General features: G+C 47.1%; 5 protein-coding genes across 6 annotated transcripts; 1 reads left to right on the top strand and 4 right to left on the bottom strand.

The window, feature by feature from the left end:
* Positions 1-81: 81 nt before the first annotated feature.
* On the bottom strand, positions 82-1307 carry LOC133922789 (uncharacterized). Its single transcript, XM_062368274.1, has 2 exons — positions 663-1307; positions 82-576 (listed from the first exon to the last, which is right to left on the bottom strand). The coding sequence occupies exons 1-2, from the start codon at positions 1140-1142 to the stop codon at positions 238-240; spliced, it is 819 nt and encodes a 272-aa protein (XP_062224258.1). The 5' UTR covers positions 1143-1307; the 3' UTR covers positions 82-237.
* A 436-nt stretch (positions 1308-1743) lies between these two features.
* Positions 1744-2622, bottom strand: LOC133922791 (calcium-binding protein KIC-like). Its single transcript, XM_062368276.1, has one exon. It carries the CDS (start codon positions 2492-2494, stop codon positions 2096-2098), a length of 399 nt encoding a protein of 132 aa, XP_062224260.1. The 5' UTR covers positions 2495-2622; the 3' UTR covers positions 1744-2095.
* Positions 2623-3872: 1250 nt separating this feature from the next.
* Positions 3873-5807, top strand: LOC133922790 (histone-lysine N-methyltransferase ATXR6-like). The gene is made up of 4 exons (XM_062368275.1): positions 3873-4447; positions 4571-4878; positions 4966-5279; positions 5362-5807. The coding sequence occupies exons 1-4, from the start codon at positions 4174-4176 to the stop codon at positions 5519-5521; spliced, it is 1056 nt and encodes a 351-aa protein (XP_062224259.1). The 5' UTR covers positions 3873-4173; the 3' UTR covers positions 5522-5807.
* Positions 5808-6524: 717 nt separating this feature from the next.
* LOC133922788 (serine/arginine-rich splicing factor RS41-like) lies at positions 6525-10509 on the bottom strand. Of its 2 annotated transcripts, none has more exons than XM_062368272.1 (6): positions 10382-10509; positions 9082-9216; positions 7771-7883; positions 7448-7683; positions 6944-7306; positions 6525-6865 (listed from the first exon to the last, which is right to left on the bottom strand). In XM_062368272.1, exons 2-6 carry the CDS (start codon positions 9185-9187, stop codon positions 6844-6846), a joined length of 840 nt encoding a protein of 279 aa, XP_062224256.1. In that variant the 5' UTR covers positions 9188-9216; positions 10382-10509; the 3' UTR covers positions 6525-6843. The 2 variants fall into 2 exon arrangements, with proteins under 2 accessions (XP_062224256.1, XP_062224257.1); XM_062368273.1 differs by lacking the exon at positions 10382-10509 and adding an exon at positions 8065-8397 and having other exon boundaries at positions 9082-9219.
* Positions 10510-11591: 1082 nt separating this feature from the next.
* On the bottom strand, positions 11592-15949 carry LOC133922787 (ribosomal RNA small subunit methyltransferase, chloroplastic). Its single transcript, XM_062368271.1, has 11 exons — positions 15676-15949; positions 15447-15596; positions 14749-14805; positions 14377-14469; positions 14018-14113; positions 13617-13701; positions 12762-12814; positions 12528-12611; positions 12298-12408; positions 12061-12213; positions 11592-11963 (listed from the first exon to the last, which is right to left on the bottom strand). The coding sequence occupies exons 1-10, from the start codon at positions 15901-15903 to the stop codon at positions 12148-12150; spliced, it is 1023 nt and encodes a 340-aa protein (XP_062224255.1). The 5' UTR covers positions 15904-15949; the 3' UTR covers positions 11592-11963; positions 12061-12147.
* Between the last annotated feature and the right edge of the window lie 39 nt (positions 15950-15988).

The raw sequence follows: 15988 nt of genomic DNA, 5'->3' as shown, positions 1-15988 counted from the left end.
GTATTGCTGAACGAGCCCTTCCTTATTCGTGGCATAAAAAACTTCGGATTTGACAGTCTCGCAACCTTATGAACAGAGACAGGCCAAGAAAAGCAACCCTGTAGATGGAGAACGAACTGAACACGCGACTATCAACAAGTCAAGAACCTAATGGAAGAGAAAAGACATGCACAGCGAGGAAGGATCGATGTGCATCAGCAGTTCAGCAGATGCAGTTTTCGTTCGTTTACTGGACATTCATGGCCAGGTGGTGAACTCGAAGACCTTGCCGACGATCTCGAGGCCGGTGGGGATCTGCCAGATGAAGAGCAGGACGTTGAGCGCGTTGAGCGCGATGTGCAGGTTCCTCGCCGTCTCGTCCCCCTTCTGCATCGCCGGAACCAGAGCCGCCGCCGCCGCCCAGAGCACCGTGATGGCTGCTCCGGCGAAGAGGTGGGGTCCGGGGAAGAGCTTGCCGGTGCGGAACCAGGTGTTGAGTGCGCCGCCGACGGACTCGAGCACGCCGAGGCCAAGAAGGATCGACCCCGCGTTGAAATGCCGGTCCCGGAACGACCCCTTGAGCAGCTTCTTGCGCTCCTGCGTCCATCGGCATGCATGAGGAAGCTGATTAGTCTCTGCAATCTCACTAGCTCACTCTGTGATTGTTCAAGTCGATGAATTACCTCGGTGAGCTCCTCAATCTTGATCTCGACCGGAGACTTGGCGGCGGGCGGCGGCGGCGCAGAAGAGGCATCTCCGGCGCCGACCGCGGCCGGCGTCGCCGCGGCGGGCTTGAGCTGCTTCTTGAGCTCGTTTATCTCGTCCTGGATGGTGCGCACCCGTCGCCACTGCCAGCCGAGGTAGCCCGCCCAGAGCGTGTAGGCGAAGAGCCCCCCCATGACGAGCGGGTGCAGCAGCGCGAAGCTCCGGCCCTCGAGGATCCCGAACTCACCCCCCGCCGCCAGCGCGTCCGGCGGCAGGGCCAGCATCAGCGGCACCATCGCCGCCGACGCCGCGGTGCGCAGCGACGGCAGAGGAGCAGGCGTTAGCTGTTGCGGTACCTGCTGCTGCTGCTGTTTGAGATTGTTGTTCTTGTAGGGGGCGGCGGCGGAACAGGAGACGGGGAGAAGGCGGGCCCGGACGGCCGTGAGCGGCGCGGCCATTGCTGCGACGCCTTGTCGTGTGATGATTTCCTTTTTTTTTTCTTTCGCTCTGCTTTCGCGCGCGATCAAGGTGCGGTTTGGTTGGTGGGATGGAGTGAGCCGAGCCGCAGAGGAGGAGATAAGGGGACGAGCCGAGTGGACGGGACAAGTGTGCACTCTGCTATGCTCTCTAGACTCTCTAGAGGTGAGGAGAGGAGAGGAGAGGAGAAGCGTGTGGGGGCGGGAGGGGAGAAGGGAGGCGGCGAGGGACGTGGCGTTCACGCGCGCGCCCAGCTTTTGGTTGGTTGGACAGGGGCGCGGTCGGAATGGGACGTGCGCGCGCCCTGTAGATGGACGGCCTCTATGGCTTCTGTAGTTCTTCGGCCCATTTATCAGTCAAGTCACCTCAAGTTGCAAAGCCCGTAGCTCTTTTTAGCAAGACCGTCAGATACAGGAGCGAAGCCAGCAGCGAGATGCACGGCCCCTTAGCGTACCATCTACGCATCGCACCTATTTGTGATTTAGAGCTACTAAAAAGGATTGTATTGTTTATCCTGAGTAATCAATAAATTAAAGCACTCATTCCTTGCAAAATATATATAAATAAAATTGTTTTGACAGATCAAACGAGCGAGGGAAATCATTGGAGGCCTGAGCACCAAAATGTGAAACCAAATTCACATAGTCCCGTGCATGTGACTTATTGGCATGCACCAACAGCTAGGCGGGTTACATGCAGGCACAGCATGATCGAGTGAGTACTATACGTACGTCGAGCATGAGTGTTCATCACGTACGACCATGCGTCACGGTGAACACAAACAGTTCACAATCACGGCACAGCAGGCTAATAATACACCTGCATGCGATGGTGTATATATAGATCACGTACTAGCAGTAGGTATATATGCAGGGCTAATGTATTAGAATCGGCGGCAAGGTGATGATCGAGAACGACCTGCGGCAGCGAGCGCCTAGGCAGGCGGCGGCTGCTGCGAGCGGGCTGCCGCCTGCAGCTCGTCGGCGATGGCCTCCTCGAGCCACGCCTCGGCGTCGGCCATGATGCCGGGGCTGAGCCGCACCATGAGGACGCAGAACTCGGCCTCGCTGAGCGCGCCGTCGCCGTCGTGGTCGCCCTCCCGCACCATCGCCGCGGCCTCCTCGGGCGTCATGCCGCGCACGCCCAGCGCGGCCTCCGCGCCCCGCCGCAGGCTCTCGGCCGTGATGGCGCCCCGCACCGGGTCCGCCAGTAGCCGGAACCCCGCCCGGAGCTCCGACAGCAGCCCTGCCGCGCCCAGCCGCCCCGCCATCACCGGCAGCAGGTCCTCGTAGGCCTCCTCGCCGCCGCCGCCGACGCGGGGGCTCGCCGCCATGATCCGCACGTCGTCCTTGCTCTTAGTTTTCCAAGCCGCGACTAACAACTGCTAGCAAATCAAACAGAGAAATAAATTCTGTGTAGTTGACAATTGCGTGAGCATCGACGTCGCTTCTGTATAAAACGAAGACAGCTTTGGACGGCACGAGGATCATCTATGTGGCTGCGGTACGCTGCGCCCGCGGCTCCCCGTGATGGGTCAGGTCAGACCTCACTGCTCATCTAACAATATATATAAATTTATATGATTAATATGAACAGGTTATTAAAATATTTCACTCACCGTTCATCTAACAATATATATAAATTTGTATCATTAATATAAATAGATTATTAAACATATTTCACTGGTCTATGGCTCATCAGAAAGACGCATGAGAACGTCTCAACCGATCCTGAGTTCGAATCCGGAGTTCGAATTTTGGGTTCATACCTCCGTAAAGATCTTCAAAGAAGATCGGGCAAGGAGCCTCTAAAAAATCACACCAAAACTACGTGTGGAGGGAGGGGGTTTAATTAATTTGGTGAAGAACACGCACGTACGTACGTGTAACTGCTGTACGCGTGCAGAAGGAGGGTGTGCTGGAGCAGGATAAGGTCCCATCCTGGGCCGTGAAGGTGGGACAGCGTAAGCGACGTCAGGACGATCCTATCGGAGGAGGGCTTCCAGGAAGCTTCGACGAGCGGAGATTTTTGATGGGTCATGATCCACTGTATGGTTGGGTCTGTCCGCTGATGCAGCCACGCACATCCATCGCAGCGATCGGTCAGTCGATCGGAGATCCCCAGTTGCGAATGGGTCGCTGTCAAAGGAAGCTTCCAGGAAGCGGCCGGCCGGCCGGCCGGCCGGCGGGGGATCCTGTACGTAGTACTCCACACGAGACGCGGGCGGGCGGCCGGCCGGCGGGAGTCACGCATGCATATCGCATTCTCGCCGGCGTCGACAGCAGAGCAGCTTCAACCGTGGAGAGAGAATGCATGCATGAGTTGGATTTGGACGGGAAATTGGCAGTCCCGTTCCATGGCAACAGATTGGTTGGATGGCCCAGCCCACTTTCTTCTAGGAAGGCCTCCGCCAGCTTCGGAGTCGGGTGACTGCGCTGCCAAGATCCGACGCCGACCCGGACCCGCTGAGGAGAGCAACAAAACTTGGCGCGCGCTGGCCTCTCCGTCCCCCACGGCTTTCCCGCGAAGCCGAACCCCCCCCCCCCCCCACCCGAAACGAGATACTCCGACGTTGGAGATTTTGACGTCAGAGAGCATTTGGGCAGTTTTGAGCCGTTCGATCACAAATGGGCGGACAAGATCTGACGCTACAGTAGGTATGCAAACAGTAAAACCGCTACAGTATATTGATGAACAGTAAAATCCGTTACTGTGCGACGTCAGAGAACTGTAGCACCTCTCACGAGTTACTGTACACCTCTGACGTTGCTCCACCAACGTCAGAGGAACCGGTTCCCCCCCCACCCGGCCCCGGCGCCAAAATCCCAAAGCACAGAACCTCTCCCGCCACGCCGCCTCCATTACTATTTACCCACCACTTCCACTTCCACCTCCTCCAATCCCGCGCTCCTCTCCACGCCGACGCCCGCCTCCTCACCTGAGCCAGCCCTCTTACTCTCTGTCTCTGTCCTCTCGGTCGCCCCGGCGCGCGCGCGGTCTAAGACGCTGCGGATGGGCGCCGCCAGTCAGCTCCGCCGCCGGACGCGCGCGCGGCCGCCGCCCCGGGAGGAGGCCTACAGCGACGACGACGACGTCCGCTGCGAGGCGTGCGGGTCCGGGGAGGCGGCCGCGGAGCTGATGCTGTGCGACGGATGCGACAGGGGGTTCCACATCTTCTGCCTCCGCCCCATCCTCCCGCGTGTCCCCGCCGGCGACTGGTTCTGCCCCTCCTGCCACTCCGCGTCCTCCAAGTCCGCTCCGGCTCCCTCTACCAAGAAGCCCAAGCGTGAGTAACCAACCAATGATTCCCTCTCTCATCGATGCGAATGCAATATTGCAATGCCAAGGAGGCCATCTGCGTTTTTTTTTTTGCTCAGTCGGGGATTCGTTTCGACCTCTTTGCGCGCAGAGTTCCCACTGGTCCAGACCAAGATCGTGGATTTCTTCAAGATCCAGCGGAACCCAGCGGCGGCGGAGTCGTCGGAGCTGAAGAAGAGGAGGCGGAAGCCCGCGGGGGCGCTGGTGGTGGCCAAGAAGAAGAGGAAGCTGATGCCTTTCAACCCCAGCGAGGACCCCGCCAGGCGGCTCTGCCAGATGGCGTCGCTCGCGACGGCGCTCACGGCCACCGGCGCCGTCTTCAGCAACCAGCTCACTTACCAGCCCGGCATGGCGCCGCGCTCCGCCAACCGCGCCGCGTTCGAGGCCGGAGGGATGCAGGTTCGTCGAAGATTCGATTTTTACCACAACTGATTTCAGCGCAACGCCTGCCATGTTGCTGAATCTGAATCCGAATCCCTTCATCAGGTGCTGCCAAAGGAAGACGTGGAGACTCTGAATCAGTGCAAGAGGATGATGGAGAGAGGGGAGTGTCCTCCCCTCCTCGTGGTCTACGACCCCGTCGAGGGGTTCACGGTGGAGGCGGACCGGTTCATCAAGGACCTGACCATCATCACCGAGTACGTCGGCGACGTGGACTACCTGCGGAGCCGGGAGCACGACGATGGCGACAGCATGATGACGCTGCTCTCGGCGTCCTCCCCGGCGAGGAGCCTTGTCATCTGCCCCGACAGGCGCAGTAACATCGCGCGCTTCATCAACGGCATCAACAACCACACGCCGTAAGTAGAGGAACTCAATCGCTATCACATTCGATGCGTTGCGGTGGATCTGTGGCTGAAGCTTGGGACATGTTGATTTCAGGGAGGGGAGGAAGAAGCAGAACCTCAAGTGCGTGCGGTACGACGTCAGCGGCGAGTGCCGGGTGCTGCTGGTGGCGAACAGGGACATCTCCAAAGGGGAGAGGCTCTACTACGATTACAATGGCTCAGAACACGAGTACCCGACGCACCATTTTGTGTGAGCAGCGAGCTGAGCTTCCCTGCAGTTTCTGTTATCAATGTTAGCAAAAAGCTTGTGCTTGACAAGAGAGGGTGGATTAGAGTAGCAATCTCTAACTTGCAGATTCATGTAACCAAAGAAAAAGCGATTTTAGCCGAGTGATGTCCATCTGATTGGTAATAGTGGATTGTTAAGATCAGGGTAGGGAATTGTATTGTCGATGTCTAATATTGTCCAACGTTTTGTACGAAATACTGGATGAACCAGTATTCTTTGAAGCAATGGCAAAGGGGGTTCTGTTCATTTCATACTAGATATCATACGCCCACCTTTTGCTTGTTTGTCATATCTCGCTATGCCATTAGTCTTGTTGAGAAATGATCAATTCTATAACTATGAAAGGATGTCTCTCCAACGGTACCCTTCTAATTTGTATATATTCGAAACATCACAATACAATGGAACAATCTAATTCACTTCCTTCATTCTCTATTCTCTATTACAATTACACTATAATATGTCTTTGTTTTGTGCAGGGGCGAAGCTATATAGCTTGGATGGTACATTGGCACTAGGGTGAGGGAATTTTTTATTAGTAATCTGCTAATATCAACTGTAAATTTATGTATGTTTTTAGAAATAGAGTGAAGTGACACCTGGATCATTTCAGCTCGAACTTTGACAGTGAGGCCAATGTTAGCTGGTGTGATCTCTCTGGCATCCGTCTCCAGCTCATATTTAAAGGTGCCGGTTGGCAAAGGCGAAATGAGCAGGCAGCAACAGCTTGTAAAAACTTCGCAGTATTGCACTCAGCACCCGGCAAAGTTTCTACACGCAACGTTAACCCTTGAGCGGTAGTTGCTACTGTGCAGCAGCCAATTCTGCCTTGCAGCTTACAAGGGAAAGAGACTACAAGAATTGCTGCAAGTAAACAGACCACAACTCACTTGCGAGATAATCAGATAAAGTCGGAAAAGAACGACAGTGAATAAATGACCACCGCTGGGCGTGAATAACAGAGCAAGGAAAAAAACAACATCGAGCAATCTAGACATTCACCAGTAAATAATAGCAGAGTCAAGGTAGAAATATAAATACGCCAACAAAAAAGTTCTACCGAGTACAAAAAAAGTTCTACCGAGTACCAGTCAATAGACGAGTTACATTCTCGAATTCTTCATAGTGAAGCGGGAAAGATTTAAGCTACCATCGTAAGTCAACACAAGCTAAGAGATAGTACAAAAGTTCCCTGCTGCCTAATATTACCAACTTCAACACAACATCAGCTCGCAAGTTCATCCAAAGCAGGTGGCTTTAACAAAGCCTGGAACGCCTCTAATCTCTCTAGTCCCTTGCAGGTGAGCGGCTACACAATGCAAACAAGTAATTTAGTGTGACACTTCAACGCAGTGTGCAAAGATAAGATGACACCGAGCATACTAACCTGAGGGGCCTGTCATAGCCAGGACTAGCTTCACGGCGCTCACGACGAGGACTGGCTTCACGGCGCTCGCGATCATAGTTGGGGCTGCCCCTATCATCACCTCTACCCCCACCGTTTGGGCTTGCGCCACGGCCATAATCAGGGCTACGTCTGTCACCTCCCCTGCCGTAGTCTGGGCTCCCCCTCTCCATGCCTCTGCCGTAGTCCGGGCTACCCCTCTCCCGTACTCTGCCATAAGGACTAGGAGATCGCCTTCTACCTGGGGATCTCTCACGACCTCTCCGGTCTGGACTGTATCCGTTCCCTCTTTCATCATCATCACGAAGTGCGTACTCAACAGATATGACCCTGTCCATAAGAGTGCTGCCACAAGAATGACAAATTCAATGAAGATGCAACGTGTAAGTTTCTACTGATGGTGGGTAATGGAGCAAACTAGCAAAAAAACATCATGGCTAAAATAATCTGAGTAATAAGCATATGAAATGAAGCACGAGCTAGTACCTTCCATTAGTACCCTCCAGTGCTCTAGTAGCATCCTCTTGTAACTCAAACTGGACAAAGGCAAAGTTCTTTTTTATTCTGACATTCGCAATCCTGCCATATTTATCAAAGTGCCTCTCCAAATCTCTAGTTCTTGTGTTCATTGGATCAAAGTTGATCACAAACAAGGTTTTGGTTGGTCTTGCATTGTTTGGAGATCTCCTAGAGCTGCCTCTTCGACCAGCACTGCGATCCTCCTATGCAATGATAAAATATAATTGAGTATAACTAGACAATAAGTTACTGAGAGCTAACTGGCCAATATTTTATCTACATCCACGCACCTTAGTCCACTCAACTCTGATTCTCCTTCCTTTCCTGCCAAAATCAATACCATCAAGTCTATGGATAGCATCGTCAGCATCACGTTCATCTTCCATGTAGACAAATGCAAACCCTTCATGTTGAACATAAAAAAAGAAGTGACTGATTGTTCAAAGGAATCACAGTGCGGTTCAAAACCTAGAGTAAACAGAAAAGGCAACGAAATCAATCATGATGTAATCTCTACAAGGAAATTTTTGTAAGACCACCTCGCAAATCTACAGACAGATACGCTAAAATAATCAGGAACGGACCTTGTATATGTTGAACTAAACGACGTCACAGAACAATAATCCAAACATTCGTGGTACATCAAAGAATTGGTGGTGCAACCCTCCACTCTTCTCCAGCCGGCCATGAGATTGGCATGGTTGGATTGGCGAGGAAATGGTGATCAGGCAGGGGAGGAGAGTGCAATGTTGATCGTAAAAGTAAGACATCGGTCACGAGGTGGTTGTTTCCAAGTGAACAGATGCCATGGTGGACTGTGAACTCCTGGAGATGGACAAGAGATGAGGTGGGGCTGAGGCAGGAAAGGTAGAGCTCAGTCCATCAACCAGGAAGAGCACATATGCTCCATGATATTCCTGCGGCAAAGAAATAATTGAGTACTGAACCTAAATTTCAAGAAAAAACTTCTTTTCTAAATTTATCCTGATTCACACTTGTCCAACGACTTGACAATATAACATAAACATTATCTGATTTTGCTGAAACTCCTCTAGCTTCACATGGATAAAATAATAACTTGGTCTATTTGCGACGTCCTACACCAGGCGTGGCTGAAGGAAAATTGACAATATCTGCCACATCATCGGGTAGCAGTTTCCACTTGAACCCACCAGATCTTGTTAGTCAATGAACACTATCTCTGAAGAGTTATGTGACGATCACGTGTTTGTTCACAGCCCATAGATAATTAAACCAATAGAGTAAATCAAATGGTAAACGAAATTTAAAGAAAGGCATTTTTTGTTTTTGAATTGGCTAAATTATTGATAGTTTAAAACAATGCAAATACAGATGAATTGTCATATGAATCCATTCAATAATGCTTCAGGAACTAAAATGAAGAAACAAAATGAAAAATCCTCAATTCTGAGCTGCAAATATCAGTAATGCAGTAGTTAGTTGACTCTTGATGTTTAGTCCCTTAATGAACTAAACCTCTGGTCCCTTGACTCAAAACAACAGACAAGTGCAACGGCAAATAATATTTTGCAAAAAAGACACCAAAAATTTAAGAACAACATGGCAACAAAAATACGAACCTGTCTTCAGATCCACTCGTTCCACCCTTCCATATTTGCCGAAAAGGCGCTCAATCTCGGATATGCGAACATCATAGTCAAGGTTCCCACAAAAGATTGGCCTCATTTTACTGGACAGAATACTATTATCTAAATCTATAAAACAAGGAAAAAAATATTAGCTCGGGATAAAAATCAGGAATCCAAAATTCAGCACGTTCTAACAGGATTCCACCAAAAAAAAATCCCGAAGAGGCAACAGTCAATCAAACAGAAAATCAACGATTAAGATAATTGATATATCAAAACGTCACTTCCAGATTTCCCAAAGATTAGCACATTTGTGGTTGACACAAGCTATGCTAGCTTCAGCTTTATGCCCGATTGAGAAATAAAAAGTAGCGACGACTACATGTCTGAAAACTTATAAGGTGTTCCACAGAACATATCATACAACCTGTCAATTGGTCAATGTTGATGTGTGTTTTATCAATACATGTAATTGGTATTGAGTTCACATACACTTGCAATTGGTTTTGAGTTCACATACCAGGCCCAAAAGTTCACATATTCTGCATTAGATTACATCAAACAGGAGTGACGGAAACTGAACTAGCTTATGGTCAAAGCAATAACTAAAATGAGCACTAGCAACAAAGTGAGCAGAGATCAAGTTTTAACCAACACAATACATACTACCTTGTCACTTCTAAAATGACAGACAATTACATAACGATCACTACAAGCTAGTCTGCAAACAAAACAGCAGCCGCAAGGCCATTTGAACATACCAGCTGCTACAGGGACTCACTCACTGAACCTATTCAAACCCCCCAAATTTCTTACTGACTGCCAAGGCAAGCATCAAGAGGATAGAACGAGCAAGGTGCTGCCCAAAATTAATTCAACGGGCGATACATAGCTCTACCGATATATTTAGATCTCTCCTTTCTACAATCCCGAATTCGCAGCAAATCCAACTTCTTCATCTTACCGGCAACTTCTTCATCTTACCCAGTGGTGAAACCAGAACTCAATTACCAAATCAACGATTAACCTCGCAGTAGCTATCACTTAGCAGGAACCACAAACACCAGGCTAGAATTCAAATTTCAAACGGCATGCATTCCCGACAAGCAGGGTGGGTGTCTGCTTCACAGATCTATCTCAGTACGCAACCAAATCCGCAACAAGCTGGATAAATTGGTGCGTCCACCCGCAGAGAGAAAGATTTGAGTTCGAGGGTTTCACAGCGAAGAGAAGAAATCATCCGGAACGAAAGGAGGAATCCATACGAGAAAGCTAGGATAGCGTCGCTTACCACTGAGACGTCGATTGGTTGGTGCCTCGGCCCCTCGCCGCCGCCGCCGCCGCCGGTGGAAGGGGAAGAGTTCGAAGGGGATTAGGGCTGGAGGGACGACTGAGCGTTTCTGATATTTATTTCGTGAGTCTCTTCACGCGTAACTTTGGACGTTGATTTGGTTAATTTTACAACTTTGCCACTGGATTTTGCCTCCATTTCAAATTGCTTTCCAACTTTGACTTGCTGTTCAAACTTTAATAACATAATTCTCTAAATATTCATCTATGTTAAAGTGGAAATAGTATTATTAGATTTTTCATCAAATGCGATATAATATAGTTTTATAAACTTGTAGAGTCAAAGTTGTCAAGTACCGTGAAACGAGAAAAAGTTTATGTTCGATACAACTAGATCTTTCAGATGAATGAAGATCTTTACAACTATAGGTAGCATGCCAATGTTTTTCTCCACATTTCTATGACAATGTTCACGTTCCTGCAAAATTTATCATTATCCTAACAATTCCTTCCCAGTGGCGACATGAATGTGGGTTGGTTGAACTTGAACGCTACAGTAAAGGCACCATGCACTGATGTACATTTGGTTTACCATGTTTTTTTTTATCCGTCATGAATATCTTAAGAGCATCTTCAACCGGCTCGGTAAAAGATTTTCTATCGCAAATTTATCGAGCCGATCTGAAAAAATGTCCCCAATCGATGCTCTATATATTCTTCAAATTTAGTCGCTGGCTATTAGCTCCAGCTCCCTCGCTACTTCCAGCGAGCAAGTAGAAACTTGTTATCTCAGTTCGATAGTAACGAAGCAAACCATGACCGGTGGACTCACGGTTCAAAATAATGGTTTTTGTTGCTCTAAAAATTATAAAAAAAATTTATATGTTCTATAATCCATGTGCTACTTATTTTAACTGGATTCACTCAAAAGTATATGTAGAATTTAAACTTAAATTCTAAAAAAAGACTATTTTTATAACTTCTAACAATTTTTAGGATCTCAAATAAATTTTCAAAAATTTAAGAAAATTCACTAATATTCTTCTTATATAATGAACTAATTTATTTATATGATACTAATAAAATATAGGTGAATAAAATTTAGATAGAGAGATTTAGAAAGTCGGTTGAAGCGCGAAGAGAAATAGAGAGAGAAATTTTTGTAGAGACTCTTTATATGAAGATATAGAGTGGGATTTAGAGAGTCGGTCAGAGATGTTTTAATACAATAGCCGTAATAGTACCATGATAGGAACATAAAAAATTATCTGAACATTTCTAGAGGTCAAAATACAGCAAGACCTCTATCTACCAATACAAACTATGCTCCGGCCAAGCATCATCCTCGCTCTTTAGTCTTCCCATCGTACTTACATTGCCTCCTCTATATAGCGAAGAGGTGAACCAAAGGTAGATCCAGTAAATTGTAGATACGTGATACATATGGCACCCTTCTTTTCTGCATGGTCCTGCAATTTCCATGGCATGGAGATCGACTGCTTTGAATTCTGAACACCATCATCATGACCATCCACGCACGCCAATACATCGCACCAATATTGTTGCAGCTGGTCTGAAGGCACCTGTAACCGATGGAGAAAATCAGCCGGGCGCCTCAAGTTAAGTTGCCGGATCTGTATTTTAACAAGCCCACTTCCCATCTTAAGGGTTATGGTTTACCTCCGAGTAACTCTCAGGTCCAAATCACTTCATCAGTCATCACCATGCCAACAAGCAACCCATAGGCGTTTCAAAGGCACTGTATGCTCATACTTTTGCGAGATGATTGTGCAATCTCACGAAATCGTCCAACATCAGATCAGAAGGTCTAGCCTGCCAGCAATAGAGAAGTGAGCACATGCACGCAGAGAGGGAGGGAGGGAGGAAAGAATAGAGAGGAACGACGAGAGAGCTTACTGTAACCGGAAGACCAATGTTGTGGAGAGCGGCCTCAATCTCAGCAGAAGAGCATAGGTGCTGAAGTGATTTCCTAAGCATCTTGCGCTTTCCATTGAAAGCGGAATTCACCTGGAAGTGAAGGATAAGAGCTAATCTTAATGGCAATTTCCAACATGACATGTGAGGATTAATTTCAACCACAGAAAGCAATTTAAAGATAGGATTTGTTTCTGCTCTTCATGACTCACCATTGAAAAGAAGCTTTTGTGGGAACCAACTGGCGGATAGTCCTCAATATTCTTCAATTTAAAGCTGATAACAGCACCATTAACCTGCGAATGGAATTGGCTAAGAGTATAGACTTGTAATGATGTTCAGGAAACCCCAAGCAACTGGCTAACAACAAATATTATGCTTTAAACTAAGCCTTTGAACCACATTTAAACTAAGCCTTTGAACCACACATGTAAGAAATTGATTACCTTTGGTCGAGGGAAAAAATTTTCTCTCTCAACTCTGAACCTGTATTCAGGTTCTGAAAAGAACAAACAAAATGTCTGTCTGTCAGTAAATGCAAAATGACTGTGATCCATGAACTGACTAGGCATACTAACTAAACAATCAAAGCTTGGCCAAAATTTCAGGTTATTGCATGATATTGAAGGATGTGGAAGAATAGCTACACAAAAGTTGTTAAGGTACTCTTGCTTGCATTCAAAAGGATTTTGAATAAACCCTTTGAGCAGAATCCTAAGAGAATGGCTCTCCTAGCAATATCAATGTGTATTGACGTGTGGAGGCCCTAACAAACAATTGGATGATTAATTGTAGTAACAAATCTAATCAGCTGCACCAAATAGTAGTAACAAACTGATTAAAGTGCAGCATAAGTATTCAAGGAATAATGGAATGATAGATATATTTCATTAGATTCTTATCATCAGCCGCTGGATAATCTTGAATCACAGTAACCAGAGGATTTTTAGGAAAAAAACTGTGAAATGTAGGGTGTGAACTAGTAGTTCTGTGGAAGAGGTATCTCCATTGTTCTATGAGCAACATAGAAGAAAACTTCACAGCATAACTTAATTAAAAACCTTTAAGCTGTAAATTTGTGTTTCCCCTCAACTTTTGCCATCCCTCCCTCCCTCATCTTTTTCAGTAAGGATCTTCCTATTCTTCCTCGAGAGTAAAAGGGATACGCAGAAGCCAAACTATGTATGAAACAAAATAGATAGGACAGTAACATACTGTCAAGTTTGTATGAAGCGTTTTACAGACATCAAGTTAGTCAACTATAGTGGAAGTCCCTTGAAGAGTTCCATACAAAAGATTACCTGAGTAGAAATTCACAAACAAATTGATAGGTCGGTACTCTGGTGTTTGTATCGAAGCATCTGCAAGACGCGCTGCTGTTTCATCCTGAAAATGAGAGTATGAAAAGTGAAACTTTTGGGTTACAGGTATAATGAGTCACTGACAATATAATCTAACTAAAAACGCACATCTAACAAAAAATACATTCAAAGTGATAATATAGGCACAAGAATATAGATTAAAATTGTTCTATTTCTCAATAAATATATGCACAAAGTTGAGTAGTGCTTCTAACTAGATCACACGAAGCACCTGATAATATCGAAAATTCCATATCTTCTAAAATTTGAACCATCATTGGTTCGTAATTAACTGGCCCCAACATGAGCCATAGCATGTGAAAATAAGAGTTGGTTCAAACCTGAAGCATAAGCACCACGACAGAGAAAACATCCCCCATTGGGAGAAGTAGTTTGACAACTTCGGTGCTGACATTGAATGGTAAGTTTGACACAACCTGCAAAGTAGAAACTGACACATGGTCACAAAACAAGCTTCCTTATGTCCAATGGTTGTCCAGCTTCCCCCCAGGTGTGGTTTCGGGGTGGTGATGTAAGCGCTGGTGTGTCCCCGTTGGGGTTGATGCATCGCCTCGTCTTGGCTTAACTCCTTTTTAATATAATAGGCAGATATCCTGTCTGTTCGTTTCAACCAAAAAAAAAAATCCCAGCTCCATATAAACTTCTGTGGAATACAGTCAAAGCCATACATCAAGCTCACCTTTGCATGTTGTTTTGTGGCATGGTATTTCTCCTTCATGAAAGGAAGAAAATGGGAGCGGATATGAAATTTTGTGATATCTTCTTCAATGATCTGCATCAGCTTTGAAAAATCAATACAGATCATGTGAAAGGTAACTGTTTAAGTTTGAGCAAAAGCAACAACATATTGCCAATACAGTTTGGAGTTCTAGTTTCACATTTATATAAATGACAAAATCATTCATCTGTGATGAATGATGACACACAGAAACTGCAAAGTGTTAAAAGGACAACATTGTCCATATTGGTGTCCAGGAGAACAACATGAGGATATTGCACATCATTTTTGTTAAGGAAAGACAAACATGTCAATTTAAGACAAAGATGCTACCTTCAATCGTTCTGTAGATCCAAACCTATCTTTCACAAGGGTAGCCATATGCTTATCCTGTTACCAAAAAAACATAGAACAATATGATGCTGGAGATTATGGATGACAGGACTCAGTTAATGTAAAGAATTTCAAGAGTTCAACTGTATAAACTCCCAAAATGAAAAATAAAAATCATAACTACTTTCTCCATTCCAAAAACAGTCTGTAATTTCAAGCGAGCCAATGTCTATTTGGATTGATGCACCTCAAACTCCGCTTTAATTTATATTGACATCCTGACATGTGAATCTATAAGTGTTTAAAGGAACAAAAAAAACTTCAGTTAAACAGGTATTTCTTCCAATCTTCTGTATGTAACCAAACAACCACCCTATCGGGACATGATATAGCAACGCCTCTTGGGTCAGCCTACATTAAAAATCACGAAGCCGAGTATGATCACAGTTAGAGCTTCCAATGACGAAGGCAAACTAGTCACACTAACTAGAAGTTTATAGCCATGCCCATCCAAACAAGAGCTACAATTTATGGCATCAATGATCAATCACAGAGACACCAATCGCAGTGCTACACGCTAGTGATGAAATGGCTTCACCTGAAAAACGCTAAATAATTTCACACAATCTCAGTTCAGGAGCTCTCACGCTCAGCGGCCAGCACAGTTAAGCTAAGGAAAATCAAACAATGTCACATACCTTCTCGACGGCGAAGACGGTAGCTCCGGCCTCGAGCAGCGCGGCGGTGAGCGACCCGGTTCCCGGGCCGATCTCGAGCACGACGTCCCCTTCCTCCACCCCCGCCGCCGCCACCAGCTCCTCGTTCACCTTCGAGTTCAGCATGTAGTTCTGCGGGGAGATGAGAGCCACGTCGGTACGCGATAAGATTGCAGCGCTTAGGGGTGGGTTTCAGGGTGAGCGGCCGGACCTGCCCGAGGGATTTGCGGGGGGCGTGGCGGCCGCGGGAGTTGAGGGAGCGGATGGTATAGTGGTAGTCGTCGGTGCCAGGGGTGGCAGATGTGACAGTCGCGGCGCGGCAGATTCGGGCGAGAAGTGAGGAGTTAGGGAGATGAGGTGACGGTGGCCGGCGGCGAGGAGTCGCCGGAGACGGAGAAGGACGCGGTGCCGCTGGGGATAAGGAGGTGAGCGCCACCATTTTCGAAGTTTTTGCCACTCTCTTTTTTTTTTTCCGTTTTCTTTTTTGCTAAGGAGATGCTTAAAAAACTGCCATAAGAGCATCT

The sequence above is a fragment of the Phragmites australis genome, chromosome 6 (genome assembly GCF_958298935.1).
Source record: "Phragmites australis chromosome 6, lpPhrAust1.1, whole genome shotgun sequence".
Taxonomy (NCBI): domain Eukaryota; kingdom Viridiplantae; phylum Streptophyta; class Magnoliopsida; order Poales; family Poaceae; genus Phragmites; species Phragmites australis.
The sequence above is the reverse complement of the archived record's forward strand: the minus strand, read 5'-3'. Positions and strand labels throughout refer to the sequence as shown.

Excerpts from the sequence above, each read along its gene's own strand:
- LOC133922789 (XM_062368274.1), bottom strand. The coding sequence starts at position 1,142 with ATGGCCGCGCCGCTCACGGCCGTCCGGGCCCGCCTTCTCCCCGTCTCC. Across the intron at positions 577-662 it reads AGATTGAGGAGCTCACCGAG|GAGCGCAAGAAGCTGCTCAA; the intron begins GTAATTCATCGA and ends CGATGGACGCAG.
- LOC133922788 (XM_062368272.1), bottom strand. The coding sequence starts at position 9,187 with ATGAGGCCAATCTTTTGTGGGAACCTTGACTATGATGTTCGCATATCC. Across the intron at positions 7,684-7,770 it reads TCAGAGTTGAGTGGACTAAG|GAGGATCGCAGTGCTGGTCG; the intron begins GTGCGTGGATGT and ends ATCATTGCATAG. Across the intron at positions 6,866-6,943 it reads GGCTATGACAGGCCCCTCAG|CCGCTCACCTGCAAGGGACT; the intron begins GTTAGTATGCTC and ends TGCATTGTGTAG.
- LOC133922787 (XM_062368271.1), bottom strand. The coding sequence starts at position 15,903 with ATGGTGGCGCTCACCTCCTTATCCCCAGCGGCACCGCGTCCTTCTCCG. Across the intron at positions 14,470-14,748 it reads GATCTACAGAACGATTGAAG|ATCATTGAAGAAGATATCAC; the intron begins GTAGCATCTTTG and ends AAGCTGATGCAG. Across the intron at positions 14,114-14,376 it reads CCACAAAACAACATGCAAAG|GTTGTGTCAAACTTACCATT; the intron begins GTGAGCTTGATG and ends TCTACTTTGCAG.
- LOC133922791 (XM_062368276.1), bottom strand. The coding sequence starts at position 2,494 with ATGGCGGCGAGCCCCCGCGTCGGCGGCGGCGGCGAGGAGGCCTACGAG.
- LOC133922790 (XM_062368275.1), top strand. The coding sequence starts at position 4,174 with ATGGGCGCCGCCAGTCAGCTCCGCCGCCGGACGCGCGCGCGGCCGCCG. Across the intron at positions 4,879-4,965 it reads TCGAGGCCGGAGGGATGCAG|GTGCTGCCAAAGGAAGACGT; the intron begins GTTCGTCGAAGA and ends TCCCTTCATCAG. Across the intron at positions 5,280-5,361 it reads GGCATCAACAACCACACGCC|GGAGGGGAGGAAGAAGCAGA; the intron begins GTAAGTAGAGGA and ends TGTTGATTTCAG.